The sequence below is a fragment of the Aethalodelphis obliquidens genome, unplaced genomic scaffold (assembly GCF_003676395.1).
Source record: "Aethalodelphis obliquidens isolate GAN/ISIS:26980383/991018 unplaced genomic scaffold, ASM367639v1 scaffold9, whole genome shotgun sequence".
Classification (NCBI taxonomy): Eukaryota; Metazoa; Chordata; class Mammalia; order Artiodactyla; family Delphinidae; genus Aethalodelphis; species Aethalodelphis obliquidens.
The window spans coordinates 4,857,865-4,879,828 of record NW_020837953.1 but is presented as its reverse complement, the minus strand read 5'-3'; the positions used below and the strand labels follow the sequence as shown (position 1 = coordinate 4,879,828).

Below are 21,964 nucleotides of genomic sequence, written 5' to 3'. Positions count from 1 at the left end.
TCTCTTTGATTGTGCGGGTCAGCTGGGGATGATGCTGAGAGGATTTTCGCTCTTCTGAGATGATCATTTCTGTGGTTCTGTTCTCCACACAGTATCTCTGTATTATATGTCTATTTCACCAACATTCCCTGTATGGATCAATTAAATATCATCTGCTGGTTTAATTAGAATGACTCTGTTTGCTTTTCTTTTCAGGTCATTAATACAGAAGCACACACGTATGAACCTGAAGTGAGGCAACCATGCCGTGATCTTGCTTATCACACTGTCATATAATCGGTTATTTACTCAGCTGCTAGTTCATGAGCCCTGGGGAGGAGAGGGGTTTCTCTGATACATCTTCATATCTCTGTGCCTGGGACATAGAGCACACTAGGTAAATGTTTGGTAGAAGAATTTAATTTTTACAGATGAGAGTATCAGGGAAAGAAAAATAAATGACTTCACCAAGGTGCTGATGGGAGCCTTGGTTTTTTAAGGATGCAATTTTACACTCTATAAAATAGTTAACCTTAACTCTCCCAATGATATTCATATACTAGTTTCATAAAGAGAAATACAAGCAAAGGTAGATTTGTGCAGAAAGTACTCTGAGGCTAGAGAAGTGGCCTCAAGAGGTTTAAGGTGCATTCAGTTTTCTCAAAGACTTTAACCAGGTGGCAGAATATAGACACTGTGGGCGGAAAACCAAAGTGATGAGCACCCTCGGTGTCCTGGAGCTGTCCTGAAGGAGGCCACAGTCAAATCTCATTATTTCAGATCCCACTAATTCTGAATGTGGACAGAACCTGGGCTGCATCTCTTGCTCAGTAAAACTGCTGTCCATAAATTAGATACAGTTCTTAGAACGTCAAGGGAGGAGTTTATTAATTGCTAAACATTTGGTATGTGCCAACCTTATTCTTCTCTTCTGACAAAACTAATGTACATAATCAAGGAGTACTTACTGGCAAAGAACTTCCATATGCATTCTTTCCCCCAGAATTACTACAACAGACCTCTGCAGAAGGCCAAAGTCATCCCCATCTCCATCTCGTAACTGAGAAAACGTAGGCTCAGAGTGATGGAATGACTTGGCCAAGACTGTACAGCTTTATGTGTAGGAATGAATATACGAATAAATTTTATTCTGCTTGAAAGTCAAAGATCATATATCTTAAATTATAATAGTAAAGACTGTCAAGTTTTCTCTTCTTGGTGACATTTATTCATACATGGAAAATCAACAATATTGCTCTAAACATCGCTCAGCCGAAGTGTATGGCCAAGGGCAAAGTGGTGGTCCAGACAGTTAACACCTTGACAATTTACAAGCCAAGCCTCATGAGAAACCCATTTTCAGCCAATGCTCAATGCCCTTTGACATCGTTCAGATCTGTAGGTAAAACCAATGGACTATTAGTCTCATTAGTGTAAAAGACAGACTCTACCGTCATGGTGCTACCCTGACTATCATGAGCAGATAAGGAAATTAAGACAGAGGCATTAAAACTAAAGTTTAATATCAAAAAGTTTAAAAATGTATATTTTCCAATAATTGGCAATACTCCATGCTGACAAATATGTAGGGAAACAGTCTTTGTACCTCTGGTGGTACAACTTTCTAGAACATAATATGAACCCCCCTCCCCCCCAAAAAAAGACCAAAGCATTAAAAGTATACATACTTGTTGACCCAGGAATTCTGGAACTTAACTAAAGGAAATAATCACAGGTGTGTATAAAAAGATGTGCCCATAGATGCAGATACTAACAATAAGGTGTTTATTAAATTACGTTGCACTCATAGGCTAATATTCTTTACAGTAATTGATGCTATAGAAAAATATTTAATAAAAGAAAATATGTGGATAAGTAATAAAGTAGGTTACAAAGCAGCATGTATAGTATAATTTCAATTAAAGATATATATATAGGGCTTCCCTGTTGGCACCAGTGGTTGAGAATCTGCCTGCTAATGCAGGGGACACGGGTTCGAGTCCTGGTCTGGGAGGATCCCACATGCCGCGGAGCAACTAGGCCCGTGCGCCACAACTACTGAGCCTGCGCGTCTGGAGCCTGTGCTCCGCAACAAGAGAGGCCGCGATAGTGAGGGGCCCGCGCACCGCGATGAAGAGTGGTCCCCGCTTGCCGCAACTAGAGAAAGCCCTCGCACAGAAACGAAGACCCAACACAGCAGAAATAAATAAATTAATAAACTCCTACCCCCAACACCTTAAAAAAATATATATATATGTAAAGAAGACTATTGGTATATACACCAAAATATCGACTTGGTTTATGTTTAAGTGGTGGGATTTCAAGTAACTTCTATTTTCTCCTATTTTATATTTTGTACATTTTCTATAGTAAATATATGCTACTTTTATAAATAGAAAAGGCATAAATTATAGATAAGGATTAGTCTCTGTCCATTATCACTGCGTGACTCTGGGCTGGCAATCAGACTCTCTGAGCTCCAGGTCCGTCATCAATAAAATTGCATGTGTAATACATATATTGTAAGATTAACGTGAAGATCAGCTGTAAGAAAAAAAGTGAAAGTAGTTTCCAAACTACAAAGAGATTCTCAAACATAAGAGATCCTTTTTTTTTTTTAATCATTGTATCTGATGAAGTTTTTGTTAAGTGCTAGGGTGGTTGTATCATAGGCTAGAGATAGCCAAAAAAAAAATACAGGCACAGACTTTGACAGCACAGAAATAAACATGAAAGAGTATGCACGTCTATTCACCCGAATAGATCATCCTGCACAGAGTCGTGAGATGATGCATCTCTGTATATGAGTCTCAGAAACTCTCCTCGGACGCACTTATATTGAAGATGAAGCATCTGTTCCTCAAAAGTGAGGTTATGACCGTCTTGGGTTTAGACACTTGCCAGTACAATCTTTATTTTCAAAATTTTAAACATGCAATTTCAAAACAGTCTACACATTTCTTAGATACCATGAAAAATTCAAACCTCCATCTCTGGAGGTGCAGACATTTTGTATTTAGATATTGCGGCCAGGCTTCGGTGTAATTTCTTGCAGATTTGAAATCTCCTGATTTTCTAAATCATTTAAGAAGTCAAATCCATCCTGCCAAGCAAATCCCTGAGCTATGTGAGTGAGGCAGCTTGAAGGAAGGCTGTGTACTAGGGTGATCCCGAAAGAGATATTTGGCTGAAGCTACAAGTATAGGAGCTGCTTGCAGTTGAGATGGCTGCACGCTGCATCTGATGTGGGCTCATCAGACGGACTGAAACCCTGGGCTCAAGTCAGAACTGCGAGGTCACTGGCCTTTGTCCTCAGTGCCTGGAGCACTTCTATCCTCCTCCACCCTCCATGTTCAGGGCTCCATCCAGAATGGAGCTGGTAATACCTATATGTAGTTCACAGTGTGATCATAAGGACTGAAGGAGACCACGCATGTAACTCACTCAGCACAGTGGATATAACACTCCTAGGTCATCCCTCACCACCTTACCAGCTCTCCTAGGCTAACCTCCTCTCTCTCATCCTTTGCATCAAAGCATAGTTGTACATGCTCCAGGCTGCAGAGTGCCCAGGCATCAAAATTCTGAGGCACAGACCCCAGGACCCTGAAAGGACTCCTACCCCTAGGCAAAGCTCCCGCTGCTGGCGGGGCACAGAATGGCTGGGAGAAGGCAAGAGTTTTTATCCTCCAGGAACTTACTTGTAATATTTAGTATAGACTTCAACACATAGTAGTTGCTCAATAAATGTTAGTTTCTTTCCTTCCCTTCAATTAGATATTACCTTTCCCTCATTCACATAATATATTATACTACTTTTATAGCTGGTTGTACTTTCTATCTTATACATACTGGGTATTTAATAATGCCTTTGGAAAATATATACAGCAATAGAAAAAAAGTGACTATATCTATATGCATAGAAAAGGGGTGAGAAAGAAGGATAAAGGCAAATTAGATGGATGGGGAAAGAGAAAGGAAAATGGGGGGAAACAAATTACCTATGCATTAAGATCATTAATAACACCGGAAATTGAGATTGAATATACTACATGTAACCTTTCATACATTTTATATAATCTTCTATTCATCTAGAAGTTAAAGGAACCCTGGGAAGGGCAGATATGGCTTGAGTAAAATGGGTTGTATCACTGAAGCCCATGGCAGAGGGCATGAAGTTGCTATTTACTGTTCTCAGGGAGATAATTATTCTTAGAATTTAGATGCCACCACAATGCCCAAAGGTTTTAGGTGGACACAGCCAGACAAGAAGGTGGATCAGAGGGCTGCTTGACTTGTACAATGAAGGAATCCAGCACAATGCCACAAATATCTCCTGGGAGCTTACCACGTACCAGAAGGTGGTAGATGTAAGAGTAACCAAATAATGGACCCTGGCTTCCAATTACTCATAGTCTAGGATTTTTGTTTGTTTCTTTGTTTCAAATTCTCTCTACTTTTCATGTTTGTAACTAATCAGGGAATGCAAATGCTTTACCAGCTTAGCATGGTTATTCCTAATCTGTAGAAAAGCAGGGAAAGGTGCAAGAAAGAAGTAGTGACCATGAGCATAAGACAGAAAAATGGGAGGGCATTAGATTTATCTCACTGTTGATGCTAGAATTTAAAAAATATATATGTATTTTTTAATTCTAGAATCAACATATATACAAATAAATATTTTTATTTAAATGAATGAATGAATAAGGTCAGTAACTACAGCACAAAAGAACAAATGATGAAAAAGTCAGCCAGGATATCACCAAAGTGTTTTATTCCAGGTAACATCTAACCATCCATGTAAGACAGACTCACACACCAGCTTCCTTGTCGTGGCCAGCAAAGCAGTGTGAAATGAAATAAATGTGGTGGGCAGGGCAGCCCTCATTAACTGAGACATCTTAGCAGTTCACTTCACCTCTCTGAAACTCAGTGCCATCCTGTGTAAACCAGAGTTAATTCCTCTATTTGGAAAGACTTCTATAAAGCTTGGCTAGTTAATTACTGCTCATATACTCCAGAGGAGAACACAGAGCCACTAAGAGGTTCAGTGATTCATCAAAGTATGAAATGAGATGTGCGTAAAGCACTTACGACAAGATCTGGGACAACGGTAAGTGCTATTGCTATCATCGCTATTATTGTCGTCGTTGTTTTTATCATTACAGCTCGATCTGCACCTTTTTAACCGAGTCAGGCCCTCTGACAACAAACCCAGACTTCCTTGCATAACACTGGTCATCCAGGCCCCAGGTTCCACCATGCACACTTCCCCAGACAGAGTCTCTTCTCTGGTGGATTTTACCAGGCTCTCACCTTGACCTGGGCTCACCTTCTAGGAAACACATTCCTTTATTGTCCCCAGAATTATTAATGCTGCTCCACCTCGGGCTGTCGCGCGGAGAAGTACTTGAGAGAAGCACAGAGAACCCACCTTATCAGTGCTGGGCCTAATTATAGCCTCACCATTTCTACACAAACAGCTCCTGTAAGGGGTGTCTTCATAAAAATAGAACCACCTATTAAATAACTGAAGCACAGTCATGGAAAATGAGTTTTAAATTAAAATTTAAAATAAATGTGCGAGATAGAAAAACAATAAACAGTAGAACCCCTATAAAGCAATCAGCCTTCGAAATAAAAGCAGAGACACCCAAACTGACAGCCCTGATTTATCACGTGTAACGGCCCCTGGAATTTGGATGAGAATTTCCAGAAGTGTCTTCTTCCATTACTCAGTTGACCCTCAAAACTATAGGAAGCTCCCAGAGCATGTTCATATCTGTGAGTTACGAGGCACGTATGTCACAGGCCCTTTTGCAAGGAGAAAGGAAGCACAGTGGGGAAATGCTGTGACCTCGCTATACTTTTTATCTTTTTTCATAGCACTGGTTACTTTCTAACAGAGTATATTATTTATGTATGTCTATTGTTTCTTGTCTGTCTCCCCGCATTAGAATGTAAACTCTACAAGGTAGAGTCCTTCCTTTTATTTACCAATGTCTGCACACCCCTGAGAATACTCCTTGGCACACAGTAGGTACTCAATGAACATCTGCTGAATAAATAAATGGATCAAAATTTAAGAGTAGTCCTGGTCAAGTGACTGAACCTCCCTGAGGGTGAGTCACCTCATCTGTAAGATGGGAACGATAATAGGTTACTCAACAATGGATTGCAAGAATTCAATGAGAAAAATATATGGGAAGCACTTGGCACAGTGTCTGGCAATTAGCGCTCCACAAATGGTAGGAATAACTAACACAATTCCCAGAGCTGAATATTTATCATCAAAGTTTATAAAAAGCATTCATCCCCAAAGTCAGCCACCAAAGAGAAGGGAACAAAGGGCGCAGAGATGAAGACCAGAGATCTTCAGCGGGTGCTCCTCCTGCACTCCTACAGAGCTCGTCATGGGGTCAGAACGAGCAGATTAGAAGACTCCTCGGTAATCACCCAGACCAGAGGCAGCAGACACCAAGCTCCTTTGTCTACATATTGTCTGCGGGGGCCGTCACATAACAATGGCCAAAGTAAATGGTTACGGGAGACCGTAAAGCCCACTACGCTCACTATCTGGACCTTTAAGAAAGAGGCTGAGGAATGACCCCAGGGTTCAGATGAGGAGAGAGTCCCAGAGAATAGGCAGAGGATCCATCCTCGAGGTCACACTGCACATCCAGGCACTGCCACCTTGAGCAGCAGCTCACACACCCTTCAGAGGCCCCAAGAGTAGCTGATAAACCTTTAGTCACAGGGCTGGTCTGCACGAAAAAAACCCTCAGAGCAGTTAGATTTCTCCCGTGGAGAATAAACGCATGGTCACGTGCTTTCCGGAGGCCCTAAGTAGGCCCTTGAAAAGGAGAGAGACCACACTGGGAACTGAAAAGAGCACAGGCCTTAGTACTCTGCCATGTCGGAGCCAGTGCCCGGCTCTGCAATTTGCTGGATTTTCAGCCTTGTGCAATTCCCTTAACCCCTCTGTGTCTCAGTTTCCTCATCTGTTTAACAGGACAAATAGTACTTTCTTAGCTGAGTTCTTAGGGGATTGAATTAAATGAGATCAAGCATGTAAAAGCAGCTAGCCCGGCAAACAGTACCTCTTTCCCTCCTGAAAGACCAAAATTGATAAAATGATTCATTAAGGGAAAGACAGCACATTTCTGAGTTTATCAAATCTGCTTGAAAACATTCGTGGTCTCACTTTCCAGGGTAACATGAATATCCATTTTTTTCCCCCGTCATGAATTATCCGCCGTCTAAATTATCTAACAGAGGCAGCTTCCGGACAGGGCCAATTTCTAAAAACTATGTTGGATTTGAGCTATAAATTGATTTTTTTATTGTGATAAATTAAAATCCAATATCACCCAACAAGACACTAAACATACAGAGGCCCAATTTTTCCCCTCAGATGTTCAGGCTCTTTGATATGAAAATGGACCTGGGGCAGCTGTCGGGCTTTGGGAGCCTGAATGTTGAAGCAGATGAGCAAAGAATATGGAGATGGTAGAGAGAGAAAGAGAAAAAGGTAATGAGGAAGGAAGGCAAAGTAAGGAAGAGGAGGAAGGGAAGAGGATGCTTCCCACTTCCTGTTGTGTGGGCATTAGAGAGTGACACAGAGTCGATGTTCAAGCCTAGGTGTTTTGCATACAATTTGCTAGGAGGTCTCAGGAGCCACTTACTTTTTTTTTCCTTAACATTTATTTATTTATTTATTTGGCTGCGCCAGGTCTTAGTCGCACCATGCATGTGGGATCTCGTTCCCTAAGCAGGGATTGAACCCAGGCCCCCTGAATCGGGAGTGCGGAGTCTTCACCGCTGTGCCACTAGGGAAGTCCTTCAGGAGCCGCCTCTTCTCTTTGGCTTCTGAGTTTCTTCACTTGTAAATGAGTGGGTTAGTCAATGCCTAAGGGACCTTCCACCCCTGACATCCTAGGACCAGGGTACTCTGAATCACATATATTATTCTTTCCATGCTCACTGCCTGCATGGCAAAACTTGCATCTTTGATACGTAGCGTCTTGGGCTCCAATATCTAGCCCAGACAATGAGCATTTCATTTTAAGTTTACTTATTCGTTACCTCCTGTTCCATCCTTCCCTCGCTTTTGTTCCGTCTCTCCCTGACTGACTTTCCTCCCTTCCTTCAATGTGCCATTAGCATCTCTGTCACATACCAGGACCTGTGCGAAACCCTGCAGATACAGCAATGGATGAGACTAGGGGCCTCGTGGAGCCTGTAGTCTGATGGAAGCATGGGTCAACTCATTCTGATACAGACAACCGTGTGCTGTGATAAAGGTGAACAGAGGATGCTGTAGGAGGAATATGAAAGGATTTCTTAATTCTGAAGGGAGGACATGAGAAAGTCCATATCAGAGGGGGGATAATAGAGCTAATATTATAATATTAACACCTAGAGCTTTTTATTATACTAGGCACTATTCTAAGTCTTAGGGGATTAAATTAAATCCTCATTTAATCTTGCACTAATCCTAAAACATAGGTACTTTGATTATCCCCATCTTACAGATGAGTAAAAGAGATACAAAGTCATTCATAAAGATTGCTTTAGAGCTGGCCAGGAATGGATCCAAAGCAGCTCCTTCCACCATGCCCACTCTCTGGTGCCAGTACCATACCAGTGAGGAGTGTGGGCTGTGGATTCAGACAGACCCAACATGAATATTGCTCAGAGGATGAAATGCATAAAGCACTTAGTTTACTAAAGCACCTGGCTTGAGAAAGGGCTTGATAAGTGGTCATTGTTGCACTGTGTTGCTGTTGCTACTGTTGTTGACATTACTGGACCTTGAGGTGTTCACTGAGTGAAGAAGGGCAAAGGGATATACAGAGTGGAGGGGTCTCCTTTTGCTAGTCCTGCAAGCTGGGCAGTGAATGGTCGGTACAGGAACTGGCAAGATGGTACCCCCAGCGTTCTGCTCATGCACGAAATGATACTCCCAGGTCTGCTACGTACAGCTGGCCAGGGGGTACACTGCATAGATCTACGGGGAGGTAGTCATCGTATAGTCATCAAAAACATGTACACTTATTGCAACCGTTTCCCAGCAAAAGTCATCCCGGGCAATGAGCCTTAAAGAAAGGGACTTTTCCCTGATTTGCGCAAAGACATCTGATGGGTCGAGGGTGGCCTTAGAGTCACTGTACCTACCTCTCTGTATAGCTAGTGCAGCTTCAGGGCCACAGAGTACAATGAATAATAACTCAGGCTGTAATGGACATGATTCAACCAAAACTCTTTAGTCGTACATTCCAGGCCTCGCAATAGGGCCCTGCCAACCCTCTCAGTTTTCTCTCACTGATAGCAATCACACATCCTCCAATCCAGAATATCCAGACATCTCAACTCTTCTCCACACCTGCCCTTCTTCATGACTTTCTCCCTTTAGGGCCTTAGTAAGCACTCCCCATAATTCCCTTTGCTTGGATACTGGTCCTCTTGTATCTCTCACTTGAAACCCTGCCCATCCTTCAAAGTTCAGCCCTTTGTTCCTAAATCATTCCATATTTCTTTTCAGATGGAAGAAATCATTTCTTCTTCTTTTTTTTTTTAACATATATTTTTTTTTTTGCGGTACGCGGGCCTCTTACTGTCACGGCCTCTCCCGTTGCGGAGCACAGGCTCCGGACGCGCAGGCTCAGCGGCCATGGCTCACGGGCCCAGCCGCTCCGCGGCATGTGGCATCCTCCCAGACTGGGGCACGAACCCGTGTCCCCTGCATCGGCAGGCAGACTCTCAACCACTGCGCCACCAGGGAAGCCCCATTTCTTCTTTTGAACTCTCATGATAATTTTATATTTTTCTCTTATCATATTGTTATTCTTGCTTTGAGTTTTTAGTTATATACATAGGTCTTGCCTCCTAGGTTGTAGGTTCCTTGAAGAAAAGGTTTCAGGCTAGTTCATCCCTATCCATCACGTAGAATATCCCTTTCACTCAATAAGCATTTGTGGAATGAATGAATGAATGAACCAATGAAAATGGCAGCATGGTCTAGACAGGGATTCTTAACCTTATCTGACCCAACACCTCCTTCTTATAAACCAATATTTTGTAATTCTTTTATTATCTGGAAATGATTATATAATCTACCTGTACACATGAAGTTTAAGCAAGTCAAAATATCCTACTTATAAAGGAGAAATAAAAGAAGATGATTTCTAATTAAAAAGAGTATGAATTTCAACATAGAAAGGCTTAGTTACAACTACAATAGAAGAACATGATGACACTGTCTTATGTCTGTGCTTTTCTTATAGTGAATAAATTCAGTTTTAAGAGATCATTCAACTCTTCCCTTTATATTTGACATTTTTAAAGATACGCCATATAAGTCCAGTTATGGTGAACACAGCTATACCTGAAACTGATGGAGTAGTGCCCTGCTGGTGACTCAAATATGAAAAGCATCACGGGGGAGGGGTTTTCCAAAGTGATGACCAACTCTTGATGAGGTTTCAACAGAACAAAGCACATCTTTCTCTCTGTTTAGCTGCATTTCTGGAAAACTCACTACTATGAATATTGTACAAAATCACTTTTTTTTATAGATAAAGTAGAGTTAGGTTTTAGATTCAGGTAATTATAAACAGGTTTTTCATCTACATGAATGTGTGATAAGACATTTAAAGTCACATGGCACAGGAAACATTTGTGTTGTGAGTGAATGTCCTGTACATTGCAGAGTGGCTAGCGTCCTTGCCCCTAGTAAATTCCTGCATCACCACCCCCTTCCCCAAAAGTCGTGACCACCCAAAATGCCTACGTTAAGTTCCAAAGCAGCCCCTTCTGGGAATAGAACCAGTCAAGTGGAGAATCTCTGGAGGAAAAGAAACAAAACAAGCTTAGGAGTTATAAATGTGAATTTGAATTCAATTCTTGCTACTCATAGTAGCCTCGGGCAAGCCACTCACCCTACTTGTACCTTAGATGACTCCTCTGTAAAAAGGGGTCATAAAACCTCCAAGAATTGTTGGGCGTCCAATGAGACAGAATCCACAAAAGCCTGCTACAGACGGTCCTGCTTATAGGCTAGTCATCTTGTGAGAGTCCTATGTACTGTTTCAATGGCTCTCAGGATGACAGGGGTGTCCCAGGTCCCAGCATCCTGCTCTGCAACGCCTTCATCTTCCTACCTGTCTCCCTCCCTAGGACCAGTTTCCTTTGCTCCACCTCAGCTGCTCTCCCCAAGTCCACTCAAAATATCTAGTTAGAAATAAAGGAAGAACAGTCCTGTTTTTGAAGAGACATGAATAAGGTGATATCTGGTTTTCACTGAAGAATAAATTATTAAATCAGCCGTGAAATGTAAGTGCAGCCATGACAGTTAAAACATCATCACCCCTCTATTATGAGGGACAATATTCAATCCTGGGCCACTCTCCACTTCTCCCCTGCTATGCCCTAGTTTTTCTGTGTACATTTGCTGAGTCGTAATCACTAAGTCATTTTATTTTCTGTGCAATAAGTACTACTGAGCACCTACTATGTGGACATCATGTGCTAACCAGATAGATAACAGTGATGAACAAAAAGATACAGCCTTGTTCATACGTGTGTTGACAGACGTGTTCAATAAATATTTCCTGAAGGGAAAAATGAACACACACACATCTTTCTCCTTTAGACATTTGTGCATTTAGAAATACGTTTTTCTCTTCCCTGACCCGTTTCATTTACCTGGTCCTCTCCAACTCACTCCTCCACTGCCAAGTCAGTGTGCCCTTTTCTGTGAAAAACCCTGACTGTTTCAGGCAAAGCTCGGTCTCCATCCCCTGAGTACCGACAACTCCATTCACACCTGTGTCTCAGCAGCTGTTAGTTCATTTTGTGAGTCTGGTTTCGCCACCAGACTGTGAACACCTCAGGGGCAAGGACACATCTTCTTCATCTTTGAATCCTCAGGAAACAGATAATCGTGTGGCGTAAAACGGGCATCCGATATGCTCTTGCCTGACCAGGTACTGGTTACACTGCCAACGTTCTATCCACAAGACAGTCCCAGTTGTAACTCCACCCCTTTTATCTTCACTCAGGAAAGCTCATTAAAATGAAAGTGAATAATGGTGACAGTAAGACAGGGATAATACTCAATCTGCTCTAATACATATAAAAGGAAATCGTTTATAAACTTTGATATTGCTATGGTCTGAAATGTTTATATCCCCTCAAATTTCATATGCTGAAATTCTAACCCTCAAGGTGATGGTATTAGGAGGTGGGGCCTTTGAGAGCTTATTAGGTCATGAGGGTGGAGCCCTTATACATGGGATTAGTGCCCTTATAAAAGAGGTCCTAGTAAGCATCCTCCCCCTCTCCCCCTTGCATCATAAGAGGACACAGAAAAAGGCACCATCTATAAGCGGGCACTCACCAGACACCAAATCCTGGGGCTATGATCCTGGACTTTCCAGCCTCTAGGACTGTGAAATAAACATTTGCTGTTTATAAGCCACCTAGTTTACAGTATTTTTGTTATAGCAGCCCAAACACACTAAGAAAGGTGTGATATATTACTAGCATTAGTACTAGTACTAATTAGCACTAGTGTACTCTGGACGAGACTACCTGGGTTTGAATCTCAGCTCTGCCACTTGAGAGCTGTGTAATTAATTATTTGGACCTCAGTTTTCTCATCTGTAAAATGGTGATGATAATAGCATTTACTTCATAGAATTGCTATAATGTACTTAGAATGGTGCAAATAATAGTGCCAATCAGTGCTGGCTAAACTAAATGAAGAAGCAAAATCCATCTGTGATTGTGGCAACAAGATGTTTCATTATCTGGAAGAGATGATACAGACCACTGCCCTCTATCCTGAGAAACAGACTCATCTTTAGGCTCCTGCAATATTTATGATTTTTAAACATTTATTTATTTATGTATTTATTTTTGGCTGTGTTGGGTCTTTGTTGCCGTGCACAGGCTTTCTCTAGTTGCGGTGAGCGGGGGCTACTCTTTGTTGCGGTGTGTGGGCTTCTCACTGCAGTGGCTTCTCTTTGTTGCGGAGCACGGGCTCTAGGCGCGTGGCTTCAGTAGTTGCGGCATGCGGGCTCAGTAGTTGTGGCTCATGGGCTCTAGAGCACAGGCTCAGTAGTTGTGGTGCACAGTCTTTGTTGCTCCGAGGCATGTGTGATATTCCCGGACCAGGGCTCAAACCTGTGTCCCCTGCATTGGCAGGCAGATTTTTAACCACTGTGCCACCACGGAAGTCCCAATATTTCTGATTTTTTAATGGCACAAATTATAATAATTCTATGGAATAAAATTATAAGTGGGGAGAGAAGAAAGCTAGTGAGTTTCCCTGGAAGGACATAGGATTTGGGGTTGGAAGGTCTGATCTGAGTCTCCAGTCAAGTCAGGAACACTCCCAGAATCTCAGTTTCCTTATTTGTGAAATGAAGATGACATCACTCCTGCCTTGGTGTCCACTGGTCTGATTTGAGGAGCTAGTAACATACTGACATGAAACCATTTCTACTCCTACTGCTACTGCTACCACTCCTACTATTACTAGTAACAGTGAGTTCATTTATGACATATTCTGCATTCTCACTGATCCTTTTGACATATTAGCAATACCTAGATATCTGAACATATGAACAGCTTTTGTTATTGATTTATTTCCTGCAACATACTACTAATAAAATTTACTCACATAAGGTTTGGGATCAAGAACCCTTTGAAATTCAAGACAAGGTGTAAATTGCTGCAAAGGGTCTCTTTAATTGGGATCAAAACGCTTCTGACAGCTTTTGGATTTTTAAAATTGTAGCTATTGTCACGTTCTGCTAATGTTTCTTTTCTCGGTTTTGAAAAAAATAGTGCAGCCAAGCTTGAGCAGGAATACTGTAGACATGATAAACAACTAAAATTTGTCATTCCAAATGACAAAGACCTCGTTTTCCATTTCTTTGATATGTAGGACAAAACACTTCACTTAGACTCTTATCCTGCATAATTCAGCCGGTCCCCTGCTGTGCAACGACAAAGGTTCAGTAAACTGTTCCTGCTCATAATCTCCAATGGAGGTTTTGAAAAACCTCCATTTATCTGAAGATAAATCACATCGATAGGGTTGACTTTAAGGGAGAAACAGACTATTAAACTAGTCTGGGGAATCAACTCTGGTGATTCCCCAAAGATGTGACTTTGGTCAACATCTCACCTTCTACTTGACTTCCTTGCAAAATATCCCCATAACATGACTGTTGCTTGAATCCTCCTAGGGCTGGTGAACTCCCTTGCACAGAAGGTGGTCCATCTACATGCTGAACAGCTCTGACTCGCAGGAAATTCTTCTTCCTCATAAACTGAAACTGCTTCCTAGAAACTTCTATCACCTGGTCTCAGTTCCGTCCATTGAGTCACACAGAACAAGTCAGCTGCTTTTTCTACTAGACAACTCTTTGGAGAGATGAACGCTATTAATATGGAGGGCCTTGCTCCCACCATCCTCTCTAGTTCAGGCTTAAATGTTCGATTCTCTCCACCACTTTTCCCCAGGCTTGTGTTGAGACAAATTAACAAGCTAGGGTAGCAGAAGCCCAATGATACAGGGCCTAAGGTTAATCAAACAGAACTGGAGCAGACGAAGCCAGACAGAAAACATTTAACTCTGCCTTCACCCCGATTCTCCACTAGGAGATGACATTTTTTTTCAACAAAGCCAAATGGCTTTGAGCTGAAATAATAACTTTACTGCTGTTCTCTTTGTGTCCAGATAAAGAATCAAAAAAATCACATTATAAGGTTTGGTGATATCTTTCTTTGGGGCCAGGTTAACCATCCTTGCGTGAGGATTTAGAGAAAGGTAAAGAATATAAACTACCTCTTCTCATTAGTTAAAGTTTGGTGATGAGAACTATTTGATGGTAGGGTACATGATGGAATAGCAAAGCCAAACACATGGCCCTAGACAAAAGAAAATATCTGATACTCTGGTTTACTCCAGTCCCTTTGGTGATGCCAGTGTCATGTGATGGGCAGGCATGGACTTGGGAAGAGACTAGAGATCATGACTTATATTGGGCATATAGATCCTTGTGAAAGCATCTCTCAGATAGGCTTGATCCACGCTCCTTGGATCCCTACCATGAAGGATGCTAAGGGGTCAATGATATCCTCCAAGTTTCTACAAGCCCAAAGCTCTCTGCCTCCTGTGTGTTACCCAGGATCCCACGTGGCCACATCTGTGTTCAGAAGTGTTGGCCCAGCATAGTATTCAGTCCCCCAACTGCCCTGCTCCCCTCATCAGGATATACTTTGATTCGATTATGTCTTTTCTAAAATGTGAGGTTCAGAACTGAGCACAGGTCTCCAAACGATAGTCTGCCCAGGAAAAGGAAAATCTTCCCTAATTTTAGAAACCATAATTTTATTAAAGCAGAAGAGGCTTACATTAGGCTCTTAATCTTGCTGCCTTCAAGCTCCTTGACTACCGATGCTTGTGCCCACATCTTAAACTCCCTTTACCACGGCATCCCCAGGTAGGTCCACCTTTCCTATAACATAGAGGTCAATTGCTTTGATTTTTGATTCAGGTCAACTGGAGGCTAAATCCCAGCTCTGCCTCCTACATGCTGGATGAACATGAGAAAGTCACTTACCCTGAGAGATAAGACATTGTGGTTGGACTCATAAGCCAGACAACCTAGGTTGTAATCCTGTCTCCACCATCACCTACTTCCAGCAAGTTACTTTTCTCTCCTTAATATCTTCAACTATAAAATGGAGATGACGACACTATCTACTCACAGGGTTGTTGTAAGGATTAAATGGATTGGTACTTCTAAAGGGCGTACGACAATGACTGGAACGTACTATGTGCTTGACGCAGTACCTGTTATTATTACTCTCTCATAGGACCCTTGTGAGGACAAAACTGAATAATGTATGCAAAGTGACTAATATGTACCTAGTATGTACTCAACAAATGGTCATTATTACTACTAGATTTTCTTATTGTGGTAATACATACATAACATAAAATTTACCATTATAACCATTTTTAGTGGCATAAAGTACATTCATATTGTTGAGCAGCCATCACAGCCATCCATCAACAGCACTGTTTCCCTCTCCCCAGACTTTTAACTCCGTACTCATTAAACACTAACTCTTTACCACCCCTCCCCCCAGGCCCAGTCAACCACCATTCTACTTTCTGTCTCTGTGAATTTGACTCCTCTAGATACCTCATTAAGTGGAATCCTGCTGAATTTGTCTACGTGTGACTGGCTTTTTTTACTTTCCATAACGTCTTCTATGTTGTAGCATAGGTCAGAACTTCCTTTTTACTGCTTAATAATATTCCATTATACACACACACACACCATATTTTGTCTATCCATTCATCCACAGAGGGACAGTTGGGTTGCTTCTACCTTTTGGCCATTGTGAATAATGCTTCTATGAACATGGGTGTACAAATGTCTGTGCTATTATTATTCAGGAATAATTTTTCTTCAAGAAAATCCATTCTTTACTGTTAAATTATCATCCTACTACCCACTGCTATCCTAATATGAGTCAAAACAAAGGCGAGAAAATTATAATGCAAAATGACAAGGTTAGGTAACTTGGCTGGTTGAGTATTGTTTATACAGTGCTTGACAAATTACCCGTGAAGTTCAAAGGAGGTGGCATAGGCGGAGGTGTGTTAGAAGCTATATAAAGCACTGAATGAATAAAAGGAAAACATGTCCACTTGACTCTTGCTCTCTGGACAAAACAGATCAAAGAACAGAACGCTTTTCTGTTTTTCCCTTACCATCAATGAACAAGGCCAACAATGCAAGGCAAGTCCTGGGGATGAAGCTGGGAGCTAACTGCTGCCCGGAGGTTGGTGAAAATACAAACCACTACTTCAGTGGGTTTAACAAACAGATCAGCCCTTACATTTCCCAATCATGCAGTGATAGAGATTTTTCAAGATTGAAAACTCCATTTATTCTTTTTGATGACAGCAATTGCGAGGTGCCACAGGTTCAACTCAAGAGAGTCTGGATGCTTTGACCAAGTCAACTGACCCCCGTGCATCTCCCTCTAGGATGCATGTCATTAAAGCTGCCGGCACACAAAGAAATTTCACTTAAACTGTCACATTAGCCGCCGCGCTTCAAAGCACATCAATCTCCCTATTGCATTACCAGGACTGTGTGACACTTTTATCCCAATTACACTGCAAGAAACACAGTCACACTGTGTTGGTGCAGCCACACTGTGGCCAGGTCAGGAAAGAGCTTCCCTCTGATGGACAATCACAGTTGATCAAGTTTGTCAGTTGCTTTATCTGTTTTTATGCTTGTTTGATGTCCCTGCCCAGAGAGTAGAGGCTTTTAAGGGCCCATCTGTCAGTGGGTTCAACTTCACCATGCCATGTTATTCTTTTACTTACCCCTGTCTTCTCATCAAAGATTTTGATTCCTCCAAAGGAGATGGTTAAAAAGATTTTCTGTTTGTGTTCTCCTTTGGAACGAGCGCCAGCAACAACGCCCTGTTGAAAGGAAGGATGTGCTTTTTACTTTAGTGTTTTCATTTGAAAATTCCCTCCGGTCCCAAAGCAAAGGCATGTCAGATATCATGAACCGAAGCCACCAATCATGCACACTCCATTCCCTCCCCACTTCCATGCTGCCTTCCCCGACGGGCTTGCATTTTCTTGATGTTTTAGGGTAATACTTGTCCTCACTGCTCAAAAACTGTACAAACAGATATTTGAACATGTATTCATTGGACGAACCAAGATTTATAGAGTGTCTACTTTGTGCCTAGATGCTCAGTTCAGAATTCGAGACCCCAGGATAAATAGAATATAGTCCTCTTGTTAAAAATCTTTGCTGGGTTTTGTATTAGATATGGTTTTAACCTTTTAAATAAAGATGAGTCGTGGAATACATTCCTAAATGTGATTTTAATTTTATACTTCTGGGAAAAGTTTTCATATGAATTAATTTTAGAGATCACAAAGAAAAGAAAATATATTGCCAGACTGCATGTCTCAATTTTGTTTGGAAAAATGTTATGGTCATATGTCTAAGGCTTGCCGTTTTTACCCACACATTTTGTATGTTCTTCTACCATTTTTCCAATCATTCCTGAGCTTTCAAGGAAAGTGCCTACCAAGTGCATTCCACTTCTTAAAAATCTGTTTCCCCAAATTTTTTGTAAACTGAAGATATGTGTATGAGTCAATTAGAAGGTAGGTGTCACAAAAGGTAGGTATGTTATGCTGCTCACGGCTCTCTTCCTCGTACCCAGGACAGTCCCTGGACTGTCCCTGAAGGTCAGGAGACACTCAGGAAATTATTGTTACATGAATGTGCTATCAAGAGTCCTCGCCAAAGTTGATATTATGCAAGTTAAGAGTAAAGACACTTGCTTTTTTTTTTTTTTTGCGGTACGCGGGCCTCTCACTGCTGTGGCCTCTCCCGTTGCGGAGCACAGGCTCCGGACACGCAGGCTCAGCGGCCATGGCTCATGGGCCCAGCCGCTCCGCGGCATGTGGGATCCTCCCGGACCGGGGCACGAACCCGTGTCCCCTGCATCGGCAGGCGGACTCTCAACCACTGCGCCACCAGGGAAGCCCCAAGAAGAGTAGCTTTAATGTCCCCATCTCCAAGATGGTCCTAACAACCCCCAGCTCTTAGAATTACCACAACATCAAATTGTGCTAATTCCCAGCACACAGTGATGCTGACCAGGTGGCTATCAAAGAACTCCCTGGCAGAAGGTGGCTGCAGATAAAGAGGGATGGGAGGAGCCAGCGTGCATGTTTCAGGAGCACTTCTGCTTGGGGCTGCTGATGTACAGCTTCCCAGGACAAATGCAAGAGAGAAGGATGATCCACATGGTGTGATCCTTGGGGAAATAAAACTCCGGTTTCATCAGGCATGTTGAGAGACAGGACCCTGAGTTAAGCCCTGAAAACCTGCATGAAGTCGAAGCAAGCCTGCCACCAGACAGCACACTGCAAGGGCTCACCTCCCCACAGACGATTCAGTGCTGTTATGTAGCACTGACAAAGGGCCAAGGGACAGGGCTGGCTGGGGAATCGGAAGATATGGAGGTAGGTGTCTTTTGGGGTTTCTGTGCCTAATATTAGCCACCTGACCTACAAAGTCACTGCTGGCCCCCTGGAAATGAAGGAGTCAGATGTTTTCTTGGGTACCTACCAAATGGTAGGAGTTCTCTTACACGTCATATAATTCAGCCCATCCCACATTCCTGGGAAGGAAAAATTATCTCCCTTATTTTACAAATGACCAAACATAAGATCGGGGGGCCAAGTGAACACCCCAAACCTCAAGGAACTAAGAAGACATATAGAGGGAATTCAAACAGTGACCTTTCGGATCCCAGTGTTAGGGCTGCTTCTATTATAACCCTCTGGAAGGGCTCTTTGGGGAGGCATGGATGAAAAAAAGGTGGGACCACCAGCTTCCAAACTCAGTAGTGAAGGAGAACTCTAAAATGAGAATACTTCTTATTTCCTAAGAGTGAAGCGTGCACATACCGCACCTAGCATGGGGGGCAGTGTGCAAGGAGAGCTCAGCAAATGACTGTGACCATCACCTCTAATACTAATACTGATTCTACGAAGCAATGCCATGTGCTGGGCACTGTATGGAGTGACTGATGCAGGTGTCCCTAAGGGAGTCACACAGAGGCAGCATCTTGCTGGAGGATTTTATACACAGGGAAGGGGTCAGGCAGGCACGCCAGCCAGGGTTGATAGCCTGCCCTGTCCAGCTCAGGGGTTGCCGTGAGAATCCAATAAGACGATGCACAGGAAAGGACTCTGAGAAACCTCACCCAGCAGGGTGTATGCACACAATGGGATGACTGTGATCTCCAGGGAACACGTCAAGCAGGTGTGCAACCTGAATAGCTGAAAACCTAGAATGCTATTCCAGAAAGCTCCATGAACTAAACCTGGTCTCCAATCTCAGCCCTACTGGTTATCAGTTGTAGATCTTTGGGGGAAAACTCATCCTAGGTTTCACTTCTCCGAGGTAAGAAGGAGAATACAAATATCCTCCTCTGCCCTGCTGTGTGCCCAGAGACTGGCCCCTGTGGTCTTGCCAGGTCCTCTGAGCTTCCTGCCCTCTGGATGCCACCCAGGAAGGCACAGACGGGAGACCAGAGGGTGGAAGGAGAGAGGTCAGGGTATTTCATCCAGCCTCCTTCCCATCCTTGTTCTACAATTTCACTTGGCGAGGGAAGGGACTTTGTCCGCAATCTCGCCCTCCCTGGGTTCCAGTAAATAGATCTCATCCTAGGATGGTAACAGCTTCCCACTGTTTTTAGTTTCCAGTGCCTCACCAGCTCCTGTTTGCTACCTTAACCTTGCCTAACCTTTGTATGTCGCTCCTGCCTTAAAGTATCCTCATCTGACCTAGTCGGGCTGGGTGTTTCTTACAGGACCCTGACTAACAGATTTACTTAGGGCTCTGTAATCAGCCCATCTCTCCCATAGCTTCAACCACCACCATTTTGCCCGATACCTCTGAAAGTTGACTGCTTTGGAAGTCAATGATGTGGGGCTATGTAGCTTACTGGTAGGAGCTTAAACTCTAGTTGGGGAACCAGGATAGATTCAACGCAGATACAAAACAGAATAGAACAAAGCACTCAACTATATCTTATCAAACTCTGGACATCTGGAGATACAGGCTTGAATTCTGGGCTTATCCCAGATGAAATGAAGGTTCTGGGGCAAATCCTATAACTTCCGTGAGCCTCAGATTTTTTATTTACAAAACAGGGAAGCTAATAGCTACCTCATAAGAGCGAAAGAGATAATATATGTAAAAGTGCGTTGTTGACTAAATTAAAATACAATGACAATGAGGCTTCGCTGGTGGACAGGCAATGGCTCACTCATACTCACATTATGAATCCCCTCTTAAATCTCTATAATCCAAGAGAAAACTCTCTAAAACAGGAAGAGGCACCAGCTTCAGAAAGCCTAGCAAAGAAAAACAGATTAAAAAAATTTTTTTCTCCTATGGCCTGACATGAACAAGTGGGCCTTTTGCAAGGCTAACAGGCGTTTTGTACTTCTTTGTCTTTCCTTCCTGGGCAAGTGGCCAAATGGAGAATCGATCGTTTATGTTTCTGTGTTTCTTAAAGAAACACTACGGGGAGCAGAAATGTCAACATTCTGCTCTGCAACTTGCAAATAACGAAAGACGATTGTCTGGGAACCAAGAACCATCAAGTTCAGAGCATTTGACAGGAGCGTGTTATGGTTGGACCAACTCTCCAGGGCTCTGGGGACCTCACAGTTATAAGGGGTGACAGATGGGGTACTTTACTGCAGGTAACACCCCCCCCCCCCACCACACACACACGCCAAGGTCGGCAATCCTGGCCAGGCCTGGTACAGCTAGCCTGGCCCAGTGTTAATCCTGAGGGAGAACTTCAGGGCACACAGGCCAACTCCTGTCTCACATACGCTGAGACCTCCATGCTTCTATGAAAGCAGCTGTCAGTGAGGTGCTCTGTGACCCATGCCTGGTGAACGCTATCTACCAGGATGCTGGGGGAAGATGCACCAGCCTCTTTCTTGTTCTCAGCAGACTTGTGGCTCTGGGTGAGAACCAGGCCACCGGAGAGTTTCTTGATGTCTTTCAATTAATATTTGTCGAAAGCAAATCTCCATTTGCCTGGCCTCATACTCAGTAAGGAGCAACTTCAGCAAGAATCAAGATGCAGGCCTTTATCCCCATTCTTGACTAGGGTCTCCTTGGCTCAGTCTTTCTGGGTTCTCTCTCTGCAATCTACCCGCTGGTAGAGAGGTTGTGTTCTGGTCTGATCTCATGCGTGAATCACAGTCCTGCTCTGGGGCAGAGCAGGGGTCACGGTGGGTGAACATGGAATGCTGAAGTTATCCAACTACCCCACAAACCAAGTGGAATGGCCTATCTCTTTCAAGGATGCCCTGTGGCTG

General features: G+C 42.9%; 1 protein-coding gene across 7 annotated transcripts in view; it reads right to left on the bottom strand.

Annotated features, from left to right (window-relative positions):
* The window catches only part of DAB1 (DAB adaptor protein 1), a 417,476-nt gene that overhangs the window by 120,100 nt on the left and 275,412 nt on the right, over positions 1–21,964 (bottom strand). For all 7 annotated transcript variants that reach the window (XM_027108386.1, XM_027108389.1, XM_027108387.1 and 4 more), the window contains one exon: positions 17,408–17,506. In XM_027108386.1, the coding sequence (XP_026964187.1) occupies positions 17,408–17,506 (99 nt within the window). The remainder of the gene's footprint in view (positions 1–17,407; positions 17,507–21,964) is intronic.